Source organism: Heptranchias perlo, unplaced genomic scaffold (assembly GCF_035084215.1).
Source record: "Heptranchias perlo isolate sHepPer1 unplaced genomic scaffold, sHepPer1.hap1 HAP1_SCAFFOLD_60, whole genome shotgun sequence".
NCBI lineage: Eukaryota > Metazoa > Chordata > Chondrichthyes > Hexanchiformes > Hexanchidae > Heptranchias > Heptranchias perlo.
The window spans coordinates 2,300,849-2,326,334 of record NW_027139623.1 but is presented as its reverse complement, the minus strand read 5'-3'; the positions used below and the strand labels follow the sequence as shown (position 1 = coordinate 2,326,334).

Sequence of the window (25,486 nt, the reverse complement as noted above, 5' to 3'; positions counted from 1 at the left end):
GTGCTGGCTCTATGCATGAACAATCCAGTTAGTCCCACTGCCCCGCCAAAAATAGAGGGCTCGTCCGAGATGCAATATGATGCAATAAGGCGACACTTGGCCGACATTACATTCAATGGTTTTGGGGCACTGAGCCCAATAGGAGCGCCGCTATCGCCCCACCCCGCCCCTCCCCCCGCCCCTTGATCGAGATCAGCAAACTCAGCGGATGTTGATTGTTGAATTTTCCTTTTATAGACATCTTACTCCTACACTGCAGACAGTAACTGGGCAATCGGGAGACCAATATCTCCCCTTTTCAGCCCGTCTCAAGGCGCCTCACGGGAGCGTTATCAAACAAAATGTGACACCGAGCCGCTAAAGGAGATATTAGGTCAGGTGACCAACAGTTGGTCAAAGCTGTAGGTTTTAACAGACAGATTCTCATAGATTCAATTGTCAAAGAAAAACTAGATCCGAGATACTTTAATACCGATATGAAGAGAGATTGTCTCCTCACCGTTACACTCCCCTCACCGTTACCCGCAGAGAATTCAGCACAAGCAAGCAACCGCTCTGAATGCTTTCCAATGTCGAAGGCTCCACACCAAATTATGAGTTGCTTTCATCCACTGAGATACCGGAGTTCGGACACCGCCGGGTTCAGTCGCACTCTCCCGCTTACAGTTGCCCACTCAGACCGGGAATTGGTATAAAATTGTTTCACGACTCACCAAACAGCAGTAAAAAGCCGGTTGTATCCATTTTCGAAGAAGTGCTACTTTGAGACATGAGAGCTGTAAGGAACGGCAACTGAATCACTTGCTCCAACTCACAGAAGGACAAACCCGGAAGAGTTGAGAGACTGAGAGCGGATACAGAGGCTGGGTGGGAATGAGTTGGTTCCCACAATTGAAGCAACAACACAGAGTTTTGTAGAACCTGAAATAAGATGGGGTTTGGAACATTGCAATGATCTAACATGGCAGCCTTTGACTATTAGACGGTGATCATAGGATGAAGGGGTTAGAATGGACCATTTACCCAGAACAACAGCGTAAATCATTTGTGTTTAGTTGGAACGATTGCTCCCATCATGGTCAGGATCTCTATTACTGGGAAGGGACCGTGTCCCACTTCAGGCACTCGGTGTCAGCATCAAGCACCCAAAATTCAGGCGCAGCAAAATGTAACAACAAAGTGCCTCAACCCAAACCTCAGAAGAGCTACTGTATCGATCATTGCTTTTCTATTTCCCAAAACAGCCCTCCCGTGGGCTTGTTTAGTGAAGTGTTTTCCTTATTACATTACAGACGATTAAAAATAAAACTGGAACATCCAAACCCGGTAGCAATTTAGTTCCACGGATGTCTGGTATAATGAATATAGATGGATATGTTCAATGTGACTCTGATATTGAGTTGGTTTACTCTCTCATATCGCCCTGGTAACGACTGTGAGAATGAAAATACCACCTCCAGCTTTCTCCAACCGCCAATTTCAAACCGTTTCTCGACAATAGAACCAAAACACAGCGCTCCGCACAAACCCTTACAGACTCGGTCTTCATATTCACGGATTCCCAGAAGCCTGGAGCTTTTAAATAAACCCCGTTACAATTAACAGTCAGTAATATTCCTGCCTAAATACAATCCCTTCGATAACAAGTCAACCCGCCTCCTTCCATTGCAGTCCCAGACCCGATTCTATCTCCCCACACATCCCCTCGCAGAAGGGTTCAGCAGTTTACAAACACCTTATTCCAGCTGATTTGGAGAATCTCGTGTGTTGGTGTTTGAGTTGTGGCGCAGAATTTCTCCGCCAGTGTTACCGTCGCACAGAGACTCTCGCCCTGAATCTGTTAAAAAAAAATGAGCATGAACTGGGACTGGAGCCGAACACAACCTCAGTTACTGTGAGGCCCGGCCCGGACATCTCATTCTCTCTGTTTTATATCAGACGGTCTCCCACCTTCATGTTCAGCACTAGAGAGAGACAAACACACACTGTCAGAATTACACTTCCAATCAGTGTGTCTGTATCACACTTGCCAACAGTATCCAACATACGTATACAGCACCAGAGAGAGAGAGAACGACAGACATATACAGTATTTGTTCCAGACTGATCTGTAAAGTTGCGTTTTATCCAGAAAGATCCCGTTGGAGAGACAAAAGATGCGGTCTCATCTCTCACTGTTATTGTACCAGAGACAGACACGCTTTTAATCCCACACTCAGGGACAGTGCAGAGAGTGACAAAAACAATGGGCGACATTTAACCCTCTTTTGCCTGTTCTACCATCTGCAGTTATGCAGCTCAGGGCCTTTTGGTATTACTCTCAGTGACCGAGAGTTTCACTCCGGTTAAGTTAATCTGTGACTTTTGCTGTCAGATATGAATCCTATACGGTCCCAACAAACACACCGACTCACTCTTTCCTCTTATGTTTCTCCAGGATTGGTTTGAGAAATCCTCGCATCAGTTTTATCATTAAAGGGGCCACGAATGAACAGAATCCATAGGTTCATTTCAGAACCGCTCACTTTATCTCTGAAAGAGTCTTTACCATCAGAAGATTCCGAGAGAAACAGCAGGGATGGAAACATCTAGTTTAATAGTTAGAGATTGTAAAGTCAGTCTGGATTCCAGCGTTAGGCACTGGTGGAATCCCATCTGTTTTCCATTCTGGTGCCTGTTCCTGCACTGCCTGTGGACCCCATTCCCTCTGACCTTTCCCCCAGACCCACTTCCTTTGCTCAGACTCGGAAAAATTCCAATTGGGGAAAGTTTCCATCGATTTTTGTATTGGGAATTAAACCAGATATCTGCGCATGCGTGACTTAGCCCCGCCCCCAGCGCTGGTTGTTGGTGAGCAGAAGAGCGCATGCGCGCTGCCCTCCCCCAGCTCGGCCTGTGGGCGCCATTCCCTCAGTGAGCGGAAGAAGATGGTTTAAAACAGCCGGGAATGGAGAGATCACGGCCCCCGGGGGAAGGGAGCAAAGAGCAGCCTCGTTACAGCAGCTCATCGCTTCGGAACCGTGTCCGCAGATGGGCTCAGAGATCGGCATTGAGTCCGGGGGAAGGTCAGGGGGAGTCCGGGGGCTGTTTGTAAGAGGCGGAGTGGATCAGGAACTGGTCCCGGAACATGGAGTGAGCGGGGGAAGGGAGAGGTCATTCTCGGGCTGTGTGTGTACAGGGTGTGTCCAGGGGAAGGGAGACAGAATGGGAAGAACCTGCTATTTAAAATCATTGCTGCTTTCTCTCCCCAAATCAGTGGTGAATGTTCCTGGTTCAGTTCCAGTCTCACCCTGTTACTGGACAGTGAACAGTCAGGATGTGGGGAGTTTGACAAACAGTATCTATTGCAGGCACCAGGTGAGAAGTGTGAAGGACACATTTTAAACAGCGGTTGCTTGGTTTCGGGTGAACGGTTAGTCCCATGTTCGAGGAGTTGAGAAACCTGACCTGCACAAAGGTCCCTGCCCCATCGGGTAGTCCCATTCACGGACCAGTGCAGGGGTTGGGTTGTGTCTGGATGTCACGAAATTGTTTTAAAATCGTCGAACACACCTGGTGTGCAGAAGCTGAGTGCTGCAGTACTGCAGTGGAGTCAGACATTGACACTGTTTGTATCACTGGTTTTCATTTGTGGATATTCATAATAATCATTAACAGAGATATTAAACTGATCACTTTTGTATTTTCTACCTCACCTGTTCCTGAGTAACAAGAGATAATTTTCTTTCTACAGGCAAATCCTTGAAGGATCCAGAATGAATGTGATGTTTCCTCCACCCGAGGCACAAGGAACAGTGCAGCCAGCTCCTTCTCACACACAGTAAGTACGGAATCACAGACAGCTCATCAGCTCCACAGTCTCAGACAGCAGAAGTCGTCAGTCCCACACTGATCCCAAGACCCAGGGACACATTTTCAATCTAACTGTCAAACAGAGCAGGTGAGGCAGACACTGTTCCATTTCCCCCGAACTCAGTCCCGCTGACAGGTGGATACAAAAAGTCCAGTCCAAAATCACACTCTCGGATTGAAAGGCACTGTGTCAATCTCACAATAGGGCAACATTAAATACCAGATAGAAATCACACATAGTACTCAATTGAAAGGGACAGAATGAACCCCAATAATGTACCCCGAGATTCCAATTGAATACCACCCCACAACTCGCACATGTGACTTTAATACATGCAGTATCCATTTGAATAGTGTATCATGAGATACAAATTGCAGCCAAGTCCAAAACTCATCTGCAGCATCAGACCGAGAAATGCTGTGACAGTGTAACCTGAGAAAGAAATTAGAAACCAGTTTATAATACACTCATAGTATGAGAGTTAAAGATACAGTGTCAATTCTATTAGTGCAGACTGAGATACACATTACATACCAGTCCAAAAATCTCATACAATATTAGACTGAAAAACACAGTATCGATTACAATAGTACAGACTGAACTACACATTATATACCAATTCAAAAATCATTATCAGTTTGAAATATATATTACCATTCACAATAGTACACAGAGATATTGATTTAACAGTAGTCCAAAGATACACAAATTATCTGATTAAAAACCTCCAGCATGAAATTCTAAAGTTTATCCATATTTACCAATTAAATGAGAAAAAACTATTTAAACATGAAGATATTAAAGCTACAGTATTGAACACTATAATGTAATCAGAGAGAATAATTATAGACAGATACAGAATAAATCTCACACTCTTTTATGGTACCAAAGTTGACATAAAATGAATCCCAAATATCTCATAATGTAGCAGAGACTGGCAGATAAAGTATGAATCCCACACTCACACAGCATCAGAGACTGTATATATTGAATGAATCGCAAACTCAAACAAACTACTCACAAGATACACAATAAATCCCACACAGTATCACGGACTGAGAGATACAAAATGAATCTCACAGTCACCTACATTCGTGCAGACTGAGTTACAAATTAGGGACCAGTCCACAAATCTCAGTGTCAGATTGAAAGATACAGTATCAATTCCATTAGTGCAGACTGAGCTACATATTATATACCAATACAAAAGACCAATACAGATTCAGACTGAAATATACAGTGTTCCATTTATGCAGACTGAGCTACACATTGTAAACAAGTTCAAAAATGTCACCATATCAGTTTGGAAGATACACTAAATCACAACTGTGTTCACATCGATGCAGATTTAGTAGTAGCCCAAAAAGTGCACTCATTCTCTGATTATGACCGACAGCATCAGATTTTAAAGGATATGATTATCTACCACTTAAATACTGGGAAAAATTATTTATACATTTAGGTATTAAAGATACAGTTTTGAGCACCATGCTGTAAACTGAGATACAAATTAGATACAGATAAATAATGAATCTAATACTCAGATCCAGTGCCAGAGACTGACATATAAAATGAATCCCTCACTCACACAATGTACAAGTGACTGACAGATACAGAACGAATCCCACACTCACATACAGTAGCACAGACTGACAGATACAGTATATATATCACTCATATACAGTATCAGAGATTGATGGAAATGGAATGAATGTCTCACTCACATACAGCACCAGACACTGACAGATATGGAATTAATCCCAAATTCACACATGGTGCCACAGACTGACAGGAACAGAATGAATCTCATTCACACACAGTACCAGGGACTGACATATAGAGAATGAATCCTACACTCACACACAGTACAACAGGCTGACAGATACAGAATGAATCACAAAGTAACAGTCAGACAAATACAGAATGAATCTCTAAGTCAAATTACTGCAGACTGAGTTACACATAACATGCCAGTCCAAAAATCTTAGTGTCAGATTGAATGATAATGTATCAATTCCATTTGTGCAGACTGAGCCAAACATTATATAGCAGTCCAACACTGTCAGACCATACCAGACTCAAAGATACATCAATTCCATTAGCACAGACTGAGCTACATGTTACACACCAGTCCAAAAATCTCATACAGTAACAGACTGATTGATACATTATCAAATCTATTAGTGCAGGCTGAGCTATATATTACATTCCAGTCCAAAAATCTCAGTGTCAGACTGAGATACAGAATTAATTCCATTATTATCGACTGAGCTACACATTATATACCAGTTAAATAATTTCACCATGAACAGATTGAAAGGTACATTATCATTCACAACAGAGTTCAGAGATGAAGATGTAATACTACTCCAAAACTCACACACGTTGTTTGATTAAAGAAAATCCAAAAGTGTATCAATATTTACAAATTAAACACTCGATAAATACTGCATATACTTTAAAGTATTAAAGATATAGTTTCAAATACAATAATGTAAACTGAAATAAGAATATAGAATGAATCCAGACTTGCACATGGTCTCAGAGACTGAATTATAGAATGAAACCCAGACTGAGATAAATTAGCTGAGATTGACAGATACAGAATGTATCCTAAACTCATATACAGTATCAGACACTGACAGATACAGGAGAAACCCCACATTTGCATACAGCACCAGAGACAGACAGATACAGAATGAATCCCACACTCATACACAGTACCAGAGACAGACAGATACAGAATAAACCACATACTCATGTACAGTACCAGATACATTATAAACCCCACACTTATATACAGTGTCAGAGACTGAGAAGTACAGAATAAACCACACACTCAGAGACAGCACCAGAGACAGTCAGAAGCAGAATAAACCTGACACTCGCATACAGTACCCGTTACAGACAGATACAGAATAAACCCCACACACGTACAGTACCACAGACTGACAGGCACAGAATGTATCCCACACTCACACACAGTACCAGAGACTGACAGATACAGAATAATCCTCACATTTATGTTCAGTACCAGACACAGACAAATAAAGAATGAGCCCCACACTCATTTGCAGTACCAGAGACAGACAGATACAGAATGAATCACAAATTCACACACAGTACCAGAGACTGACAGATACAGAATAAACCCCACATTCATATACAGTACCAGAGTCAGACAGAATACTGAATAAACCCCACACTCACATACAGCAGCAGAGACTGACAGATACAGAATAAACCCCACATTCAAACAGTACCAGAGACAGACAGATGCAGAATAAACCCCACATTCATTTCCAGTACCAGAGACAGACAGATACAGAATGAATCCCAAACTCACACACAGTACCCGAGACTGACAGATACAGAATGAATCCCAAATTCACACACAGTACCAGAGACTGACAGATACAGAATGAATCTCACAATCAAATACAGCACCAGAGACTGACAGATACAGAACAAAAACCACAATCATTTCCAGTATCAGAGACAGACAGATGCTGAATAAACCCCAAACTCATGTACAGTATCAGAGACTGAAAAATACAGAATAAACCCCACACAGGTACAGTACCACAGACTGACAGGCACAGAATGAACCCCACACTCTCACACAGTACCAGAGACTGACAGATACAGAATAAACCCCACACTCATATACAGTACCAGAGACTGACAAATGCAGAATAAACCCCACATTCAAACAGTACCAGAGACAGAGAGATACAGAACAAAAACCACACTTATTTCCAGTATCAGAGACAGACAGATACTGAATAATCCCCACATTCACATACAGTGTCAGAGACAGACAGATACAATATGTACCACCCACTCATATACAGTACCAGGGACAGACAGATACAGTATATACCCCCCACTCATATACAGTACCAGAGACAGACAAATACAGAATAAACCCCAAACACATCTACAGTATCGGAGACAGACGGACACAGAATAAATCCCACACTGACACACAGTACCAGAGACAGACATCTACAGAATAAACACCACACTCATATACAGTATCAGAGACTGACAGATACAGAATAAACCCCACAATCACATACAATACCAGAGAATGACAGGAACAGAATGAATCTCATACTCACACACATTATCAGAGACCGACAGATACAGAATAAACCTCACAATCATGTAAAGTGCCAGGAAAAATTGTTTGGTTAGGGAGTGTCTGTAAATGATGGAAACATGGTGTCTGGTAAGGGAGTGTCTATACATGAAGGAAAAACGGTGAAGGGTCAGGGAATATCTATAAATGAAAGAGAAATGGTGACGTGTCAGGGAGTGTCTATAAATGAATTTGAAATGGTGTCTGGTAAGGGAGTATTATAAATGGGAGAAGACATGGTGACAGGTCAGGGAGTGTCTAAAAATGAAGGCGAAATGGTGACGGGTGACGGAGTGTCTATAAAGGAGGGAGAAATGGTGACAGATGAGGCAGTGTCTGTAAATGATGGAGAAATGGTGACTTGTCAGGCAGTGTCTGCAAATGAAGGAGAAATGGTGTTTGTTCTGGGATTGTCTGTAAATGAAGGCAAAATGGTGACTGGTCAGGGGGTGTCTGTAAATGAAGGAGGAACGGTGATTGGTCCGGGAGTGTCTGTAAATGCAGGACAATTGTTGACAGGTCAGGTAGTGTCCATATCTGAAGGAGAAACAGTGATGGGTCAGGGAGCGTCTAATAATGAAGGGAAATGCTGACGGGTCAGGGAGAGTTTGTAAATGAAGGAGAAATCTGAAGGAAAAGAGAGCATCTATAAATGTCGGAGAAATGGTGTTTGATCAAGGAGTGTCTGAAAATGAAGGAGAAATTGTGACAGGTCAAGGATATTCTTTAAATGAAGGAGAAATGGTAACTGGTCAGAGACAGTCTGTCGCCAAAATTGGGAGATATCACAGATGGACGGCTTACAGGCAGCTATAGCGAGGGACATTGTGTAGAAATGAGGGGCAGAGCATATACACACAGCCAGAGTCAGCATATTCAGGAGAGGAGAGGGGAACCAGTGAGTGTAGAACTGATCCCAACCAGAGTCAGCACCTTCAGGGGAGGAGAGGGAGGGGAACCATTTAGTGCAGAACTGAACCCAGTCAGAGTCAGGATCTTCAGGAGAGAGAGAAAACTTAAATAGAAGGAAAAATGTTGGAGATGGTGTGATGGGTTTGGGTTTCAGCAGAGGGAGGAGGGTGAGTGTGTGGGACAGGGATTTACAGTCTGGGGGAATGAGCGGGAAGAATGTTCCACAGGAACTGGAATGGCCTGTTCTGAATTTCTATCCTGTATTCACAGTGAGGACTTTTGTTATCTCCTTTTACAGGGTATTACAAGGGGTGGATTTGCAGACGAGAAACTCAAACCAAACATCACGTCAAGATCTGACTCCATTCACCAGCACCTGAAGATTATCGGCCTTAAAATATAGGAGAAAGGTTGATCTGTTCACCAGTTACACAGCCTGAAGAAACATCACACCATTCACAGTGGGGAGAAACGAGACACGTGTTCTCTGTGCAGACGAGACTTCCACTGATCTCCAACGTGGAGAGAAATGAGGACACCCGCACCATGGAGAAACCGTGGAAATGTGGGGACTGTGGGAGGGGATTCAGTTACTCATCCCGGCTGGAAACTCATCGACGCAGACACAATGGAGAGAGGCCGTTCACCTGCTCCGTGTGTGGGAAGGGATTAACTCAGTCATCCAACCTCATTGAACATCAACTTGTTCACACTGATAAGAGACTTTTTAAATGTTCTGTCTGTGAGAAGAGCTTTAAAAGAAAAAGTGATCTGCTGACACACCAACGCACTCACACTGGGGAGAGGCCGTTCACCTGCTCCGTGTGTGGGAAGGGATTCATTCAGTCATCCAACCTGCTGACACACCAGCGAGTCCACACTGGGGAGAGGCTGTTCACCTGCTCCGTGTGTGGGAAGAGTTTCACTCGATCATCCCACCTGCTGAGACATCAGCAAGTTTACACTGGGGAGAGGCCGTTCACCTGCTCCGTGTGTGGGAAGGAATTCACTTGTTCATCCGGCCTCATTGAACACCAACTTGTTCACACTGATAAGAGAACCTTTAAATGTTCGAACTGTGAGAAGAGCTTTAAAAGAAAATGGGATCTGCTGAGACATGAACGTATTCACACTGGGGAGAGGCCCATCACCTGCTCTGTGTGTGGGATGGGATTCACTCAATCATCCCACCTGCTGAGTCACCAGCGAGTTCACATGGACTGCAGGGGTTGGATTCTGCTGTTATTGCTGATGTTAATCACATCCAGGACTGAACCATGTTCATTCTGACTGTTGGGGGTTGTTTCTGATGTTAATAATCCCTTTAACTGGGCTGGAGTTTAATATTCTGTACAAGTGTCAAATAAATAAGCTTTCATTTGAACACAGTGTGTCCAGTCCTTGATATCTCGATGATAAGAGAGGCAGTTTGAGAACTCATGATGAAGTGAGTGGAATCCATCTTATCACTCAGTTCCTCCACCAATTTAAAAAATGGATCTACAAGATGTCCAAGTCTGACAGGACAGAAAATTACATTATATCACATGGTCCACTTCAATCAGCCTGAGCAGATTTCCACTACCCTTGTGTGAAAAAGAGATTCCTGATTTGAATCCAAGACACCCTAGCTCTAAATTTAAGTTTATGACCTCTTGTTCTGGATTCACCGACGAGAGAAAATAGTTTTTATTTCCACCCTATCGAATCCCTTTATAATTTTAAATATCTGGATCAGATCACCCCCCAACCGTTGAAACTCAAGGGAATGCAAACCCAGTTTGTACAACCGGTCCTCGTTAATTGAACCCTTCAAGCTTCAGTCTCATTCTGGTGAATCTGCACTGTCCTCCCTCCAAGGCCAATATATCCAATATGTCCCAGCACTGACTGTGTGTATAACAGGAGTGACTCACCCAGCACTGACTGTATGTATAACAGGATTGGGTGTCCCAGCACTGACTGTGTGTGCAACAGGACTGAGTGTCCCCGTATTGACTGTGTGTTCAACAGGACTGAGTGTCCCAGCACTGACTGTGTGTATAACAGGACTGAATGTCCCAGCACTGATTGTGTGTATAACAGGACTGAGTGTCCCAGCACTGACAATGTGTATAACAGGACTGAGTTTCCCAGCACTGACCATGTGTATAACAGGACTGAGTGTCCCAGCTCTGACAATGTGTATAAAAAGGACTGAGTTTCCCAGCACTGTCTGTGTGTATAACAGGACTGAGTGTCCCATCACTGACTGTATGTATAACAGAACTGAGTGTCCCAGCACCGACTGTGTGTATAACAGACCTGAGTGTCCCAGCAATGATCGTGCGTAGAGTATACATGGGCTGTGAGCGAAGATAAATGGGTTGGGTCGAATCCATGATAGGTTGGAGTGACATGGGGTTGTCGGTGGAGAATAAATCGGTTGGAGGAGGTTACAGAGATAGGGAGCGGGCGAGGACCATGGAGGGATTTGAAAACGAGAACGAGTGTCTTAAAATCGAGGCTTTGCCGGACCGGGAGCCAATGTAGCAACAGACGAACAGAAACTTAGGGTTCACTGCCCGGCAGACAGGTGGAGAAGACATTGATGTCCGCGGAGGAACAGTCAGGGTCACAGCAGCAGTTGAGGTCGCAGACTCCGCCAGTCAGGTCACAGGTACAAATGGGAACGGCTGGAACAAGACACACACAGTGAGATCTTACAACAGAGCACGGACGGTCTCAAAGACCACCTCCCTCCCTTGTCTGAATCCACGATCACCGTCTTCACCATCTCCCAAAATCAATCTGCAGACTTATCCTCCCACTGCTTTCTACTCACCGAATTACAGCTTCCAGATACCCAGCACAACCCAATTAATAATAATAATAATTATGTGGAGAGAATAGAGAAGCTGGGATTACACTCTTTGGAGCAGAGAAGGTTCAGGGGAGATTTACCAGAATGGTCCCGGGGATGAGAGACTTCAGTTACCGGGAGAGACTGGAGAAGCTGGGATTGTTCTCCTTGGAGCAGAGACGGTTCAGGGGAGATTTAAAAGAGAGGTTGAAAATGAGGAGGGGTTTTGATGGAGTCGAAGGGGAGAAACTGTTGCCACTGGCGGGAGGGTCGGTAACCAGAGGACACAGATTGAAGGGAATTGGGAAAAGAGCCAGAGGGAGATGAGGAGAATGTTTTTAGGCAGCGAGTTGTTCTGATCTGGAATTCACTGCCTGAAAGGGCGGTGGGAGCAGATTCAATAATAACTTTCAAAAGGGAATCGGGTCAATTCTTGAAGGGGGGAAATTTCCGGGACTGTGGGGAAAGAGCAGGGGGGAGTGGGACTAATGGGATCGCTCTTTCACAGGGCCGGCACAGGGGCGATGGGCCGAGCGGCCTCTTTCACAGGGCCGGCACAGGCGCGATGGGCCGAGCGGCCTCTTTCACAGAGGCGGCACAGGCGCGATGGGCCGAGCGGCCTCTCTCTGTGCTGTTTGATTCTCGCTCACTTTTGGGCTCCGACCCACGGCCCGTTTGACGGGGAGGCGGGAGAGTGACTCCCCCCCGAGCCCAGCTCGACACCGGGCGCTGACAGAGTGGAGATTCACGGGGCCCGCAGGAGTAACTCCGCCCGCCTCCCCTCTCAGGCCACTCCCGGGTGCGGGCCCTCCCTCTGTCGGCCTCGCCCCCGCCCACAGCACCGCCCGCCCGCCGTCATCTTCCCGGCGCCGGCCTGTTGCTAAGGGAACGCGGCACAGGAACCGCGCGGCGCATGTGCGGCATCCCTCTGGCCCGAGCGGCACATACGCCTCGTGACGTCAGCGCGCAAAGGTGAGTGACGCTTCAGAGTGTCACGTGGTGGAAGGTGTCAGCCCAGGAGTCGGGGGGAGGAAAGAGCTGTCAATCAAAGGGCCCGGATTCAGCACTCACTGCGCACAGGGTTTGGAGAATTTGTTTAAAATGCAAAATGTGCAAGAATGAAATAAAATTAGAAATGTACCAAAAAGGGAAAAAAAACTGCAAATACAATAATCTGAATTTAAAACAGAAATGTCTAAACTCACATAAGGCTGATGGTCTGGGTCCTCCCGCCACTATTAGTCTTATCTACCTGGGGCATAGGATGAGCAGAATGCTTGAATGTACCTTTTTTAAATGCAGATGTATGGAATGGACCAGCGAGGGAGGCTGTGGGGCCTGATTGTATCAGCAATTTCCAGAGAATTGGCGAAGTACCTGACAGTGGTACCTTGGGATACGACAGCCTCGAAATTTAAAATTATTTTGGTACATGTGCACTCGCTTTTTGTGATTGCTGTACCTGGGCACCTAAACCCCTTTGCTCCTCTACAGTCCCTAGTTTCTCACCATTAAGAAAATTCTCCTATTTCTCACTTGGTGCCAAGTGAATGTACAGAAGGCCGGTGTTTATGCTCTGCATGAGCCTCCTGTCACCCTTCTTCATCTAACCCTAACAGCATATCTTTCTATTCCTTGGGATATGACAGCCTCGAAATTGGGATCTTCAATGTTGTTTTTGATACATGTGCACTAGATTTCCAAACTTCGCCAGTAAAAGTAATGGACTTTTATTGTTTGGTGTACCTTGACACCAAAGCCCCTTTGCTCCTCGACAGTCCCAATAGATGCTCTTTGTATTACTCCCCGCATCTTTACAGTCTGGCAGTGTTTACTCTCTTCACTGTCCAATAACAACAGAGACGGCGAGACTGGAACTTTTTTTTGTATTTCAAAATATAGTTTATTTCATAAAATTTAAGGATGCACACAGTTCAATGTAAATATGACAGTTACAATTCAAAATAATCAATAAAGATTGTGCACACGACGATTCCATTTTTACAATTCAACACAGTATATATTTTCTCGGACATGATGTACAATACAAGGTGAAATAGCCTTACACAGTGGCCTTTCCCCATAAAGCCTTTGCCTGGGCCGCACCTCGCTTCAGTGTGTCCCACTGCTGTCGGGGGTGCACCCCTCTTCGACTCCATGGTATAGGGATCCTGTCTCTGTGGATGGGGGTTATCCCCTTTTACCCGAATACATGGATCCATTCGCCCACATTCATGTTAGTGTTTGGCAAACACTGTCTGATGTCTTTCACACACCTGTAGAAGCTTGGGGTCAGAGACGTAGGGGGTAATTTCACCTTCACTGCTTGGGCGGTAAACTGACGGAGCAGAAATTAAAATCGGGCCGGTTCTTTCAGCGGGGGGACGGGGGGGGGGGGGGGGATCCGCTCCACCAGTTCAGCCCCCCGCGATGGTGAAAATTTCCCCTCCACGTGTTGTGAACCGGTGCAGTTTGAAACAATGAACCAGCTTGTGGTCTTCGAAGATTGATATTAGGGCGGAGGTCAGGAAAGGTGTGGCCGATTTTAAGTATCCCCGCCTGGCGGAAATGGGGTGGTAGAGGCGAGTAAATGGTGTCAGGTCACTTACCGCCCCTTTAACGTTGGAGTTCCTGCCTCCACCACCGTGGGTCGGGTCCTGAGAAGAGCGGCCGGAGCAACACCCACCTGTTTCCGGGTCAGACCACGTGTAATATGTAAATCAGAGTATTATGACGTATCTGGGACAGTATTTAAATTTGGTGACGAATGGGAGGAGGAGCCGCCCTATCGATGGGCATTGAGTGATCCAGAACACTGAGAAGTTTATTGTTAACTTATATTTTTTGGAGTAAGGATGAGCAGGAGAGCTTTCCCTTGGCCTGCTGCGGCCGTGAGAAATCTCCCGGCCCCTGATCATCTCAGAAATGTATCAGGAGGTTTCCTCATAGATCTGTGTAACCAGGCCCAGCCTCATGTCCCATTAAACTCCCTGCAGTGAGTTAACATTGCTGCACAGCAGCTCAGAGAGGAAACGATCTCCGGAACTCCCCACTGGAATTTGAAATTACATTAATATTTTACCAGTCAGTAACGGTCCGGGTGTTGGTCCATTATTATTCTGTTCTGGTCAAAACAAATGTCCCAATGAACAGGACGCTGTCTGACCCTGACAGCTCACCCTCAGTCCATCCCACCGGGCAGTCTGTATGATGGGAAATAATCATCAATCGAAAAGGAGGATTTGATTTTATTCATTTCAGGATTAAACATTTAATATTGAAATCATATTATTTCCAGACTAATAACAGCAAATAATTTCATGTTAGAATCACATCTTGTATCATTTCACAAACACCGCATTTGTCGGGTAAAATATAATTCCTGTCTGCTTTTTTCCAAATTTATTTCAAGTATTCGATTGATATCAGTTACTTTAGTGAACTCATTGATGTCAATAGATAGTAAAATCAGGCGCGGTGAATAACGGGCGCCCGATCCGCTACCGCCCGTCTTAGGCCACCGCCAAACGTGAAACTCTAATTGACTCTAATTAACTTTTTATTTAATTTCGGATGGAAAGACTTCAGACGTTTCTATGATTTAACTAATGTAACAATTAGATTCAGTGGGTATTTCACCCCGTTCTTCAACTCCTCTCTGAATTTAGTCTGGGTCACAGCATAAATACACGTGTTGGTGCAGGAACTGAGAAGTTGAAGCATGAATCCGGCTGACTCAATGTCACTGACCGTATAGAACTGGGCGTCTGTTATACGCAGAGAGATAACATAAAAAACTCCAGTGCTCCATAACAATATAAAACTGCCTGATATACTGAAGAGTAAAATGATCGATTTCCTTCGGTTCTCCATCTCTGGGTCCTTGTGATTCTCTCCATTGCTGCGGCCCCGGAATCCACTGCGGACTCTACTGGCCGCTAAAATGTGCCTGGCGGTGAGAACATTGAACAGTAAAATCAGAATGCATGGGAGACACGGCATTAACACAAGATTAAACAAGTCAAACGCTGCCCATGCGGGTGAAGTCAAAAACGTCGGTTTCAAGACACAACCCCGGGGTACATTGTCCATTATATATTCCCGCCCAATAACAAAGTACCAGGGAATGTTTAGTAAACAGCTCAGCGCACTCACCACCCCGATAACAACAGCCGCCGTTTTCTCGTTGCAATATTTTGTTTTCAGCTTCTGACAACAAATGGCCACAAATCGATCAAAGGTGAAAATCACTGTGAACCAGACAGAGGCCGCTGTGGTTGCATAGATCAGGATGGCGATGAGACGGCACACGGGGGTAATGGTCAAGAATGAAACTGGGAAATAAATCTCAACAATGCGCCACATTATGACATCAGTGATAACGACCAGGAGATCGGCCGCCGCCATTCCCACCAGGTAGCGAGTGATACATTTGGAGAGTCCGCACTTTCCTCGGGACAGGATCACAATCGCGACCAAGTTAACTGTAAGAGAGAGAAACGGAAGGAGAGAAATTAATGATCAGACCTGCAGCCAAAGCAACAGTTTGAGAGGATCTGAGGTGAAATTTCCAGCTTTGTTGCTGCATCAAACGGTGGAAACTGATTCACTGACCTGGGCAGCGCTTTCGGGCAGAGAAATGTTTTCAAACACAATTATGAATAATGAATTGGGAAATTGATACAGAGAGTGAATAAAGTGAGCACCAGATCCACTGGAAGTGCAGAGTGAGGGGGCAGTGCCGGTGGGGAAGGGAGGAGGGTTTTAAACACCGGGAGTCCAACAGGTTGAATCCGGATTTGGACTCCAGATGGACGGGAAAGTGAGCGAGGGCAGCGAAGGTGAGGGGACAGGGGGAGGTTTGTTGCTCTGGGTGGAGAGAGCCGACTGGGGCTGGCACAAAACTGGAAAGACCAAGATCCGTGGGGGTGAGTTTGAGGCTTCGGATTGGGTTAGAAGAGGCAACTGGAGGCCGAGCGAACGAGTGCGTTTGGGAGGGAGACCAAGGAAAAGGACATGTATGAGCTGGAGGGGAATCAGTAGCAGATAGTTTGGGAAAGCGAATGAACTGAGGGAACGGATGAGGAGACAGAGGATTCGATGCCGTGGGAGGAGAGGCTGGGATTCACAGGGAGAGACTGCAGGAGGGTGTTGGAGGAAATCTAATCTATAGGTCCAGCTCACACAATCCAATTGATGAATTCAACCATTAATTTCTGTGGATATTGGTGTCAATGAACTGCTCGTTGGTTACATAATGTGTTCAATAAATTTACTTGCATATTCAACGAAAAATTACATTAAAATACAATCATTGAATTCGCCTCGTTCTTTATTGAATAAAGCTGTCACATAACTTCTCGAATACAATATCCCCATAATTCAAAGCGATAAAGAAATCAATGATCCTATTCTTTAAATACATTTCAATTATGTTTATGTATTCAATCAGTAAACAAGGAAAAGGAACATTCACATAAACAGACTGAGGATCTGATAGTGATAAACACACCCGGAGAGAGTACAATAAAACTCTCGCAATCTGACAACATCCTAATAACACCTTCAGGTCACATTTTATTTTTATAATTGTACTGGAAGTTTCAGCAGTTCATTCCGATGAATTATTCACACCGCTGCTGCTCTCTCTCCCCTTTCTCGTTCTCCGTGTGTGCATTTCTCTCTCTCTGTCTATCTCTTCCTCTCTTTCCTTCTCACCGTCCCTCTCGTTTTCCTTCTCAGTCGCGATCTCTATCGCTGCAATCGATCTCTCCGCACTCTCTCTACTCTTTCTCAATGCCCCTTTCATTTCCTCGTAAATCCGAACATCCTGAGACAGTTTTCTCTTCACCAGCCCCGTGTTCCAACGATTCTATTCTCAGTGTCAGTTTGTTAAATGGTGAAGCCTCTGTGAACAGTTTAATGTTTCTGCAGATATTCCAATGTTCCACCAGTTCACCTACACTGTTCACTTCATCCGCAATGCGTGGAATAAACAGAATCGAATGCCTCTTCAAGACAAACCTCACAATATTTGAAATTCATTCTTCTGTAATTACAATGCACAGCATTAGATGGCGGCATTGGTCAATTAACAAAACACCAACATCACCGCTGCTGCTAAAAATCTACAGATAAATAGAAATGCTCATGATTTGAACAGATGAAGTGAAACATGACCTCAAAACATTGCATTTTACAGTAAATTCATCCACAGTAAAGCAGGGAATGAGATTGAAAGAATCAGCAGCAAACTCAGTTCAGTAACCAGACATCTGATGCGGCGTCAGATACACACAGAATGAAATAATATTTCATCACAGTGATAACCAATAAATACATTAAAATCCCAGTTAAACTGAACCATATTATTGTGGAGGGAGGACATTGCGCTGCCTCCTTGTAACACTGAGACCGTGAGCTGTCTCATTATCAATCACTGAAAACACATTGATGAAAAAATATTCCAGGACAGGTTAGTTCCACAACATGAAACTGTTCACAGCTCCTGATGGTCTGAGACCAGCTCTTAGCCCAGACACCTGATTCTAATAAGTTAGGTACAGAGAATAATCCAGTAACAATGCCATGGTTGGACATACAAGATCGTAATGCATGTAATGCAGCTGCTCGAAGACCAAAAAGAGCAGAGACTTAGGACAGAACAGTCCACTGTGTAATACATGACGGGAGAAAATAGAGTGCCAAGTACAGCAGCAGATTTAATAACGATTTACACCATGAACAGCTGAGGTAATGGCTTACCTGGAACTCCAACGGCTGCGAGAACTGGATAATAAATACATTCTATCAGATACATTACTGAATATCCCATTTCTGTGAGAAGCAACGATTTCTGTTGGCCTGGAAACCGCAGCTCCGGCAGGCACTCTGTGTGGATTCATTACAGCGATCCCTGATTTATACAGGGGGAAAATCTCCACTGACACGGTTATACCCCTGATCATTGCTATTAGTTACAGTCATTTGAACAAACAGGCCACATCAGCAGCTTTGACTCCGATGTAAATGATGACGTGGATATATCACAAACTTCTCAAAGTTCAGAACCTTGTCTTAATGAGACTTCTCTCAGGAATAAAGTTAAAAGCTGTGCTCAGAAAGGACTGGTCCAACAACAATGAGCGGCTCCATTTACAGTTTTCATATAATTGTATTGACCATGTTCACTTTTACCGATTCAATTATAAATTTTATAGATTTCTCCACATTATACATTGAATCCAGGGACACAAGCAGACCCGTTTCACTCTGTTCCTGCAGTTTCCCAGTGAAAATATGAATGTTGACACGAAGACAGCCTCTAAAAGAGACCCCATCCTTTCAGGCAGTGCTCAACAACACTCCGTGTGAAAAATGTTCTCCTTATTTCCCCTCTAGTTGTTTTGCCAATTATTGTAAACCTATGACCTCTGGTTATCAATCCAATTATTTAATTACCCCTATTTGCTCTATAAAAACGCCTCATTATTTTGATCACCTCTTTTTGATCTCCCCTTAACTTTTCTGCTCCAATCTCTCCACATAACTGAAGTCCCTCATCCCTGGTATCACCCTGGTAAATCTCCTCTGTACCCTCTCCAAGGCCTTTACATCCTTCTTAAAGTGTGGTGCCCAGTGTTGTACACAATGCTCCAGCTGAGGCCTAACCAGTCTTTTGTAAAGGTTTAACATGACTTCCCAATTTGTGTATTCAATGCCCCTCTTCACAAACCCGTGTATCCCATCCGCTTGCTTAACCACCTTATCAACTTGCCCTGCCACCTTCAAAGATTTGTGAATATGCGCCCCCAGGTCCCTCTGCTCTTCCACCACCCCCAAAATAGTACATTGAGTTCCATCGAGTTACTTCAAAACCACAGCACAGAAACAGGACATTCGGCCCAACTTGTTTATGCCAGCATGTATGCTCCATACGAGCCTCCTCCCTCCCTACTCCATCTAACCCTATCAGGATACGATGTTCCATTATGCCCCTTGTGCTGATCTAGCTTCCCCTTAAATGCATCTACGTTATTTCCCTCAACTGCTCCTTGTAGTAGCGCATTGCACATTCTTACCACTCATTCGGTAAAGAAGTTTTACCTGAATTCCACATTGGATTTATTAGTGACAGTCTTATATTTACTCCCTCTAATTTTATACTCCCTCCCAAGTGGAAGCATTTTCTCTACATCTACCCGACCAAATTCTATCATTATCTTAAAGACTTCTATCAGGTCACCCCTCAGCCTTCACTTTTCAAAAGAAAAGAGTCCCAGCCTGTTCGGCCTTTCCTGATCAGGATATCCCCTCAGTTCTGGTACCATCCCTGTGAATCTTTTTTGCAACCTCTCCAATCCCTGTATATCCTTTCTATAATATGGAGACCAGACTGTGCACAATAATCCAAGTGTGGCCGAACCAAGGCTCCACACAAGTTTAACATAACTTCTTTGTTTATCAATTCTATCCCTCTAGAATTGAACTCCAGTGCTTGACTCGCCTTTTTGTAAACCTGCGTCGCTACTTTTAGTGATTGGTCTATTTGTGCCACAAGATTTTACTAAAATTTCAAAATATGCTTTATTTCATCAAATTTATTGATACACACATTTCAATGAAAATGTCACAATTACCGTTCAAAACAATACAATACAGATCGTGCAAACTAAGACCTCATTATTACAATTCAAAACACAGTACATATCTTCTAATACATTCTGTACCATACAAAGTGACATGTCCTTACATGGTCGCCTTTCCTCAAAGAAACTTTACGTAGGCAGCACCTCACTTCAGTGCGTCCCTCAGAACATACTCCGGGACCTTGGAGTGTACTATTCGGCAACACTCGGTCGTGGACAGCTCCTTCAACTGGAATCCAAGCAGGGAGTGTCCCTGGGAATCCTCAACATTGATTCTGGACCCCATGAAATCTCATGGCATCAGGTCAAACATGGGCAAGGAAACCTCCTGCTGATTACCACCTACCGTCCTCCCTCAGCTGATGAATCAGTCCTCCTCCATGTTGAGCACAACTTGGAGGAAGCACTGAGGGTAGCAAGGGCACAAAATGTACTCTGGGTGGGCGACTTCAATGTCCATCACCAAGAGTGGCTCGGTAGCGCAACTACTGACCGAGCTGGCCGAGTCCTGAAGGATATAGCTGCCAGACTGTGACTGCGGCAGGTAGTGAGCGAACCAACACGAGGCAAAAACCTGCTTGACCTCGTCCTCACCATCTACCTTTCGCAAATGCATCTGTCCATGACAGTATTGGTTGGAGTGACCACCGCATAGTCTTCGTGGAGACGAAGTCCCGTGTTCGCACTGAGGACACCATCCAACGTGTTGTGTGGCACTACCAACGTGCTAAATGGGATAGATTCAGAACAGATCTAGCAGCTCAAAACTGGGCATCCATGAGGCACTGTGGGCCATCAGCAGCAGCAGAATTGTATTCCAGCACAATCTCTAACCTCATGGCTCGGCATATTCCTCACTCTACCATTACCAACAAGCCAGGGGATCAATCCTGGTTAAATGAGGAGTGTAGAAGAGCATGCCAGGCGTAACTAAAAATGAGGTGCCAACCTGGTGAAGCTACAACTCAGGACGACATGTATGCAAAAGAGCGGAAGCAACATGCTATAGAAAGAGCTAAGCGAGTCCACAACCGACGGATCAGATCAAAGCTCTGCAGTCCTACCACATCCAGTCGTGAATGGTGGTGGACAATTAAACAACTAACGGGAGGAGGATCTGAAAACATCCCCATCCTCAATGATGGCAGAATCCAGCACGTGAGTGCAAAAGACAAGGCTGAAGCGTTTGCAGCCATCTTCAGCCAGAAGTGCCGAGTGGATGATCCATCTCGGCCTCCTCCCGATATCCCCAACATCACAGAAGCCAGTCTTCAGCCAATTTGATTCACTCCACGTGATATAAAGAAACGGCTGAGTGCACTGGATACAGCAAAGGCTATGGGCCCCGACAACATCCCGGCTGCAGCGCTGAAGACTTGTGTTCCAAAACTAGCTGCGTCTCTCGCCAAGCTGTTCCAGTACAGCTACAACACTGGCATCCACCCCACAATGTGGAAAATTGCCCAGGTATGTCCTGTCCACAAAAAGCAGGCCAAATCAAATCCGGTCAATTGCTGCCCCATCAGTCCACTCTCAATCATCAGCAAAGTGATGGAAGGTGTCGTCGACAGTGCTATCAAGCGGCACTTACTCACCAATAACCTGCTCACCGATGCTCAGTTTTGGTTCTGCCAGGACCACTCGGCTCCAGACCTCATTACAACCTTGGCCCAAACATGGACAAAAGAGCTGAATTCCTGAGGTGAGGTGAGAGTGACTGCCCTTGACATCAAGGGAGCATTTGACCGAGTGTGGCACCAAGGAGCACGAGTAAAATTGAAGTCAATGGGAATCAGGGGGAAAACTCTCCAGTGGCTGGAGTCATACCTAGCACAAAGGAAGATGGTAGTGGTTGTTGGAGGCGAGTCGTCTCAGCCCCAGGGCATTCCTGCAAGAGTTCCACAGGGCAGTGTGCTAGGCCCAACCATCTTCAGCTGCTTCATCAATGACCTTCCTTCCATCATTAGGTCAGAAATGGGGATGTTCGCTGATGATTGCACAGTGTTCAGTTCCATTGGCAACCCCTCAGATAATGAAGCAGTCCGAGCCCGTATGCAGCAAGACCTGGACAACATCCATGCTTGGACTCATAAGTGGCACGTAACATTCACGCCAGACAAGTGCCAGGCAATGAACATCTCCAACAAGAGAGAGTCTAACCACCTCCCCTTGACATTCAACGGCATTACCATCGCCGAATACCCAACCATCAACATCCTGGGGGTCACCATTGACCAGAAACTTAAATGGACCAGCCACATAAATACTGTGGCCACAAGAGCAGGTCAGAGGCTGGGTATTCTGCAGCGGGTGACTCACCTCCTGACTCCCCATCGCCTTTCCACCATCTACAAGGCACAAGTCAGGAGTGTGATGGAATACTCTTCACTTGCCTGGATGAGTGCAGCTCCAACAACACTCACGAAGCTCGACACCATCCAGGACAAAGCAGCCCGCTTGATTGGCACCCCATCCACCACCCTAAACATTCACTCCCTTCACCACCGGCGCACAGTGGCTGCAGTGTGTACCATCCACAGGATGCACTGCAGCAACTCGTCAAGGCTTCTTCGACAGCACCACCCAAACCCACGACCTCTAGCAACTAGAAAGACAAGAGCAGCAGGTACATGGGAACAACACCACCTGCACGTTTCCCTCCAAGTCACACACCACCCCGACTTGGAAATATATCGCCGTTCCTTCATCGTCGCTGGGTCAAAATCCTGGAACTCCCTTCCTAACAGCAATGTGGGGGAACCTCCACCAGACGGACTGCAGTGTTTCAAGATGGCGGTTCACCACCACCTTCTCAAGGGCAATTAGGGATGGGCAATAAATGCCGGCCTCGCCAGCGTCGCCCACATCCCATGAACGAATAAATAAAAAAAACACAGGGAGCGTTGTAAATAAAGTTGGTGAGATGCAGGCTCAAGTCGCCACATGGGACTATGATCTAGTGGCAATAACAGAGACGTGCTTCAAAGAAGGGGAGGATAATATTCCTGGCAAGAAGGTATTCAGGAAAGCTAGAGGAGGAAAGAATGAAGTGGGGGTGGGGGGCAGTATTGATCAACGAAACTATTAGAGGACTGGAAAGGTATGATGTATTTGAGGGGTGAAAGACAAAATCTATTTGGTTAGAATTAAGGAATAGCAGAGGAGCTATTTACGCTATTCGGTGTATACTTTAGGCCACCAAATAGTGGGAAGGAGATATAGGAGAACATTTGCAGGTAAATTACAGAAAGATGCAAGAACTATACAGTAGTGATAATGGGGGATTGTTGCACACCAGGACAGGCAAGACTTTCTTTACCTCGAGAAAAAGCTAACGGTCTTCACTGGTTATAATTCAACGGCTCCCACCCGCAGCTCCTCAAGGTGTTTTAGTGAAATGAGACTCAATTATCTATGCAACACGTGACCTTCCTCTGAAGCTCAAGGATTCGCAATATTTCTTGCCGGCCACTGCTACAATGTGCCTGAGCATTTCTCGTCCCGTCCAACCGACAGCCACGTGACTGATAACGGGAGAGTTCGAAGAACGGCGACCTGAAACAGGAACGATGGTTTCAACCCATCCCAACTTCAGGACTGTGGCATGTGCAGAAATCTAATAGGACGGATTCAAATATGGAATTGCTGGAGAGATGGGCGGGGATATGTTTGGTGACAGCATATACTCGGACTTTTGAGAGGGTAGCGGAATTGGAAATGAGGTGTTGGAAATGGTCGAGACTGGATTTTTGTGAGGAGGGGTTAATGCTGCTGTTTTGAAAGGGAATAGAACAGTACCTGAGGAGAGGGAACCCTTTACAATGTCAGCTAGAATGGGGGGAGCTAGGGAATTTGGGTGGTCAGAAGTTTAATGGGAGCAGGTGGTGGGAACCATATACAAGATAAGCTCGTAGAGAGCGTAGGAGAAGACAATAGAGATGGGCGAGGCATCAGGGCTAGAGCAGGAGGAGTCTGGGAGCAGGTTTGGTTTAGTGGAAAAGGGGAACGGGGAATACGGCAGACGCATCTGAACGGATGGTCTCAATCTTAGTGACAAAGAATTCCATGAGTTCCTCACTCGTTTTTGGAGGTGAGTTGAAGGTTGGGGGAGGGTGTAGGGCATAAAGGTTAAAGGAGACGATTGGTAGTGGACAAAAGGAGCCACTGAATATAAATTGGCTCTCCAGAGTCATCTTAGTTTTTGCAGAGGAGAGTTCTGCCTCACAGTGCCGAACAGTGCTTGATTTGGTCCAGCCAATTGTGCACCAGATACGATCAAGGGCTGTGCACTTTGGTCTTGAGGGAGTGAAGATGGGGCCATAACAGGGTTGGTGAGAGTATAGGTTTCACTGGGGTGAAGGGAATCAAAGTTGTCGGTGGGAGGATGGTTGGGAGATTGACAGCAACAGAAGCATTTTAGTGAATGGAAAGGAAGGAAGACAGGAGCTTGACCAAGCAGTTGCAAGTGAATTGCAGAGAGTTTCTCCCCTTGTCGGCGGATATGGAAAACAATGGGGTTGGTAGGGGGTATGAGGGTGTAGGTGGTGCGGAATAAAAGGGAAAGGTCGGTGATTAACTAATCTGTGATTTGGACCATGGGAGTAAAGATGTAGATAGAACGTTCGACAATATGGGTCGGAGAGTTAATATGGAGGGAGAGGTTTATGGCGTGTATAAGGACAGCAAAATCAGTGAAATCAGAGGAGAGAGGGGCAAAGTGATTTGAGGTGATAATTGGAATCACCGAGGACGAGGAGTCGCGCAAAGCTGATCCTGAGAGAGGAAAGAAGCGAGAAAAACTCGGGGAGAAAATCGGGATCGGTCTTCGGCACGTGAGAAAACAAGGATTTTAAAGGATAGGTGGAAAAGGTGGAATAGGGTGAGATGCTTGAAAGAGGGCAATGTACTTGGGAAAGTACAGGGAAAGGGCGGCGGAGTGGGACTAGCTGGATTGCTCTGAATGATGCCGGCGCGGACTCGATAGGCTGAATGGCCTCCTTCCGTGCTGTAACCTTTCTATGATTCTATGATTCGACTAGAGGAGTAGGGGGGAGACCAAGGTGGGATTTGTTAATGAGCGATACACC

General features: G+C 45.4%; 1 protein-coding gene across 1 annotated transcript in view; it reads left to right on the top strand.

The window, feature by feature from the left end:
- The window catches only part of LOC137316682 (zinc finger protein 850-like), a gene marked incomplete at its 5' end in the record, with an annotated part of 239,239 nt that extends 228,946 nt beyond the window's left edge, over window positions 1–10,293 (top strand). Inside the window, one exon of the mRNA XM_067980528.1 lies at window positions 9,671–10,293. Coding sequence (XP_067836629.1) covers window positions 9,671–10,199 — 529 coding nt within the window. The remainder of the gene's footprint in view (window positions 1–9,670) is intronic.
- Window positions 10,294–25,486: the final 15,193 nt, after the last annotated feature.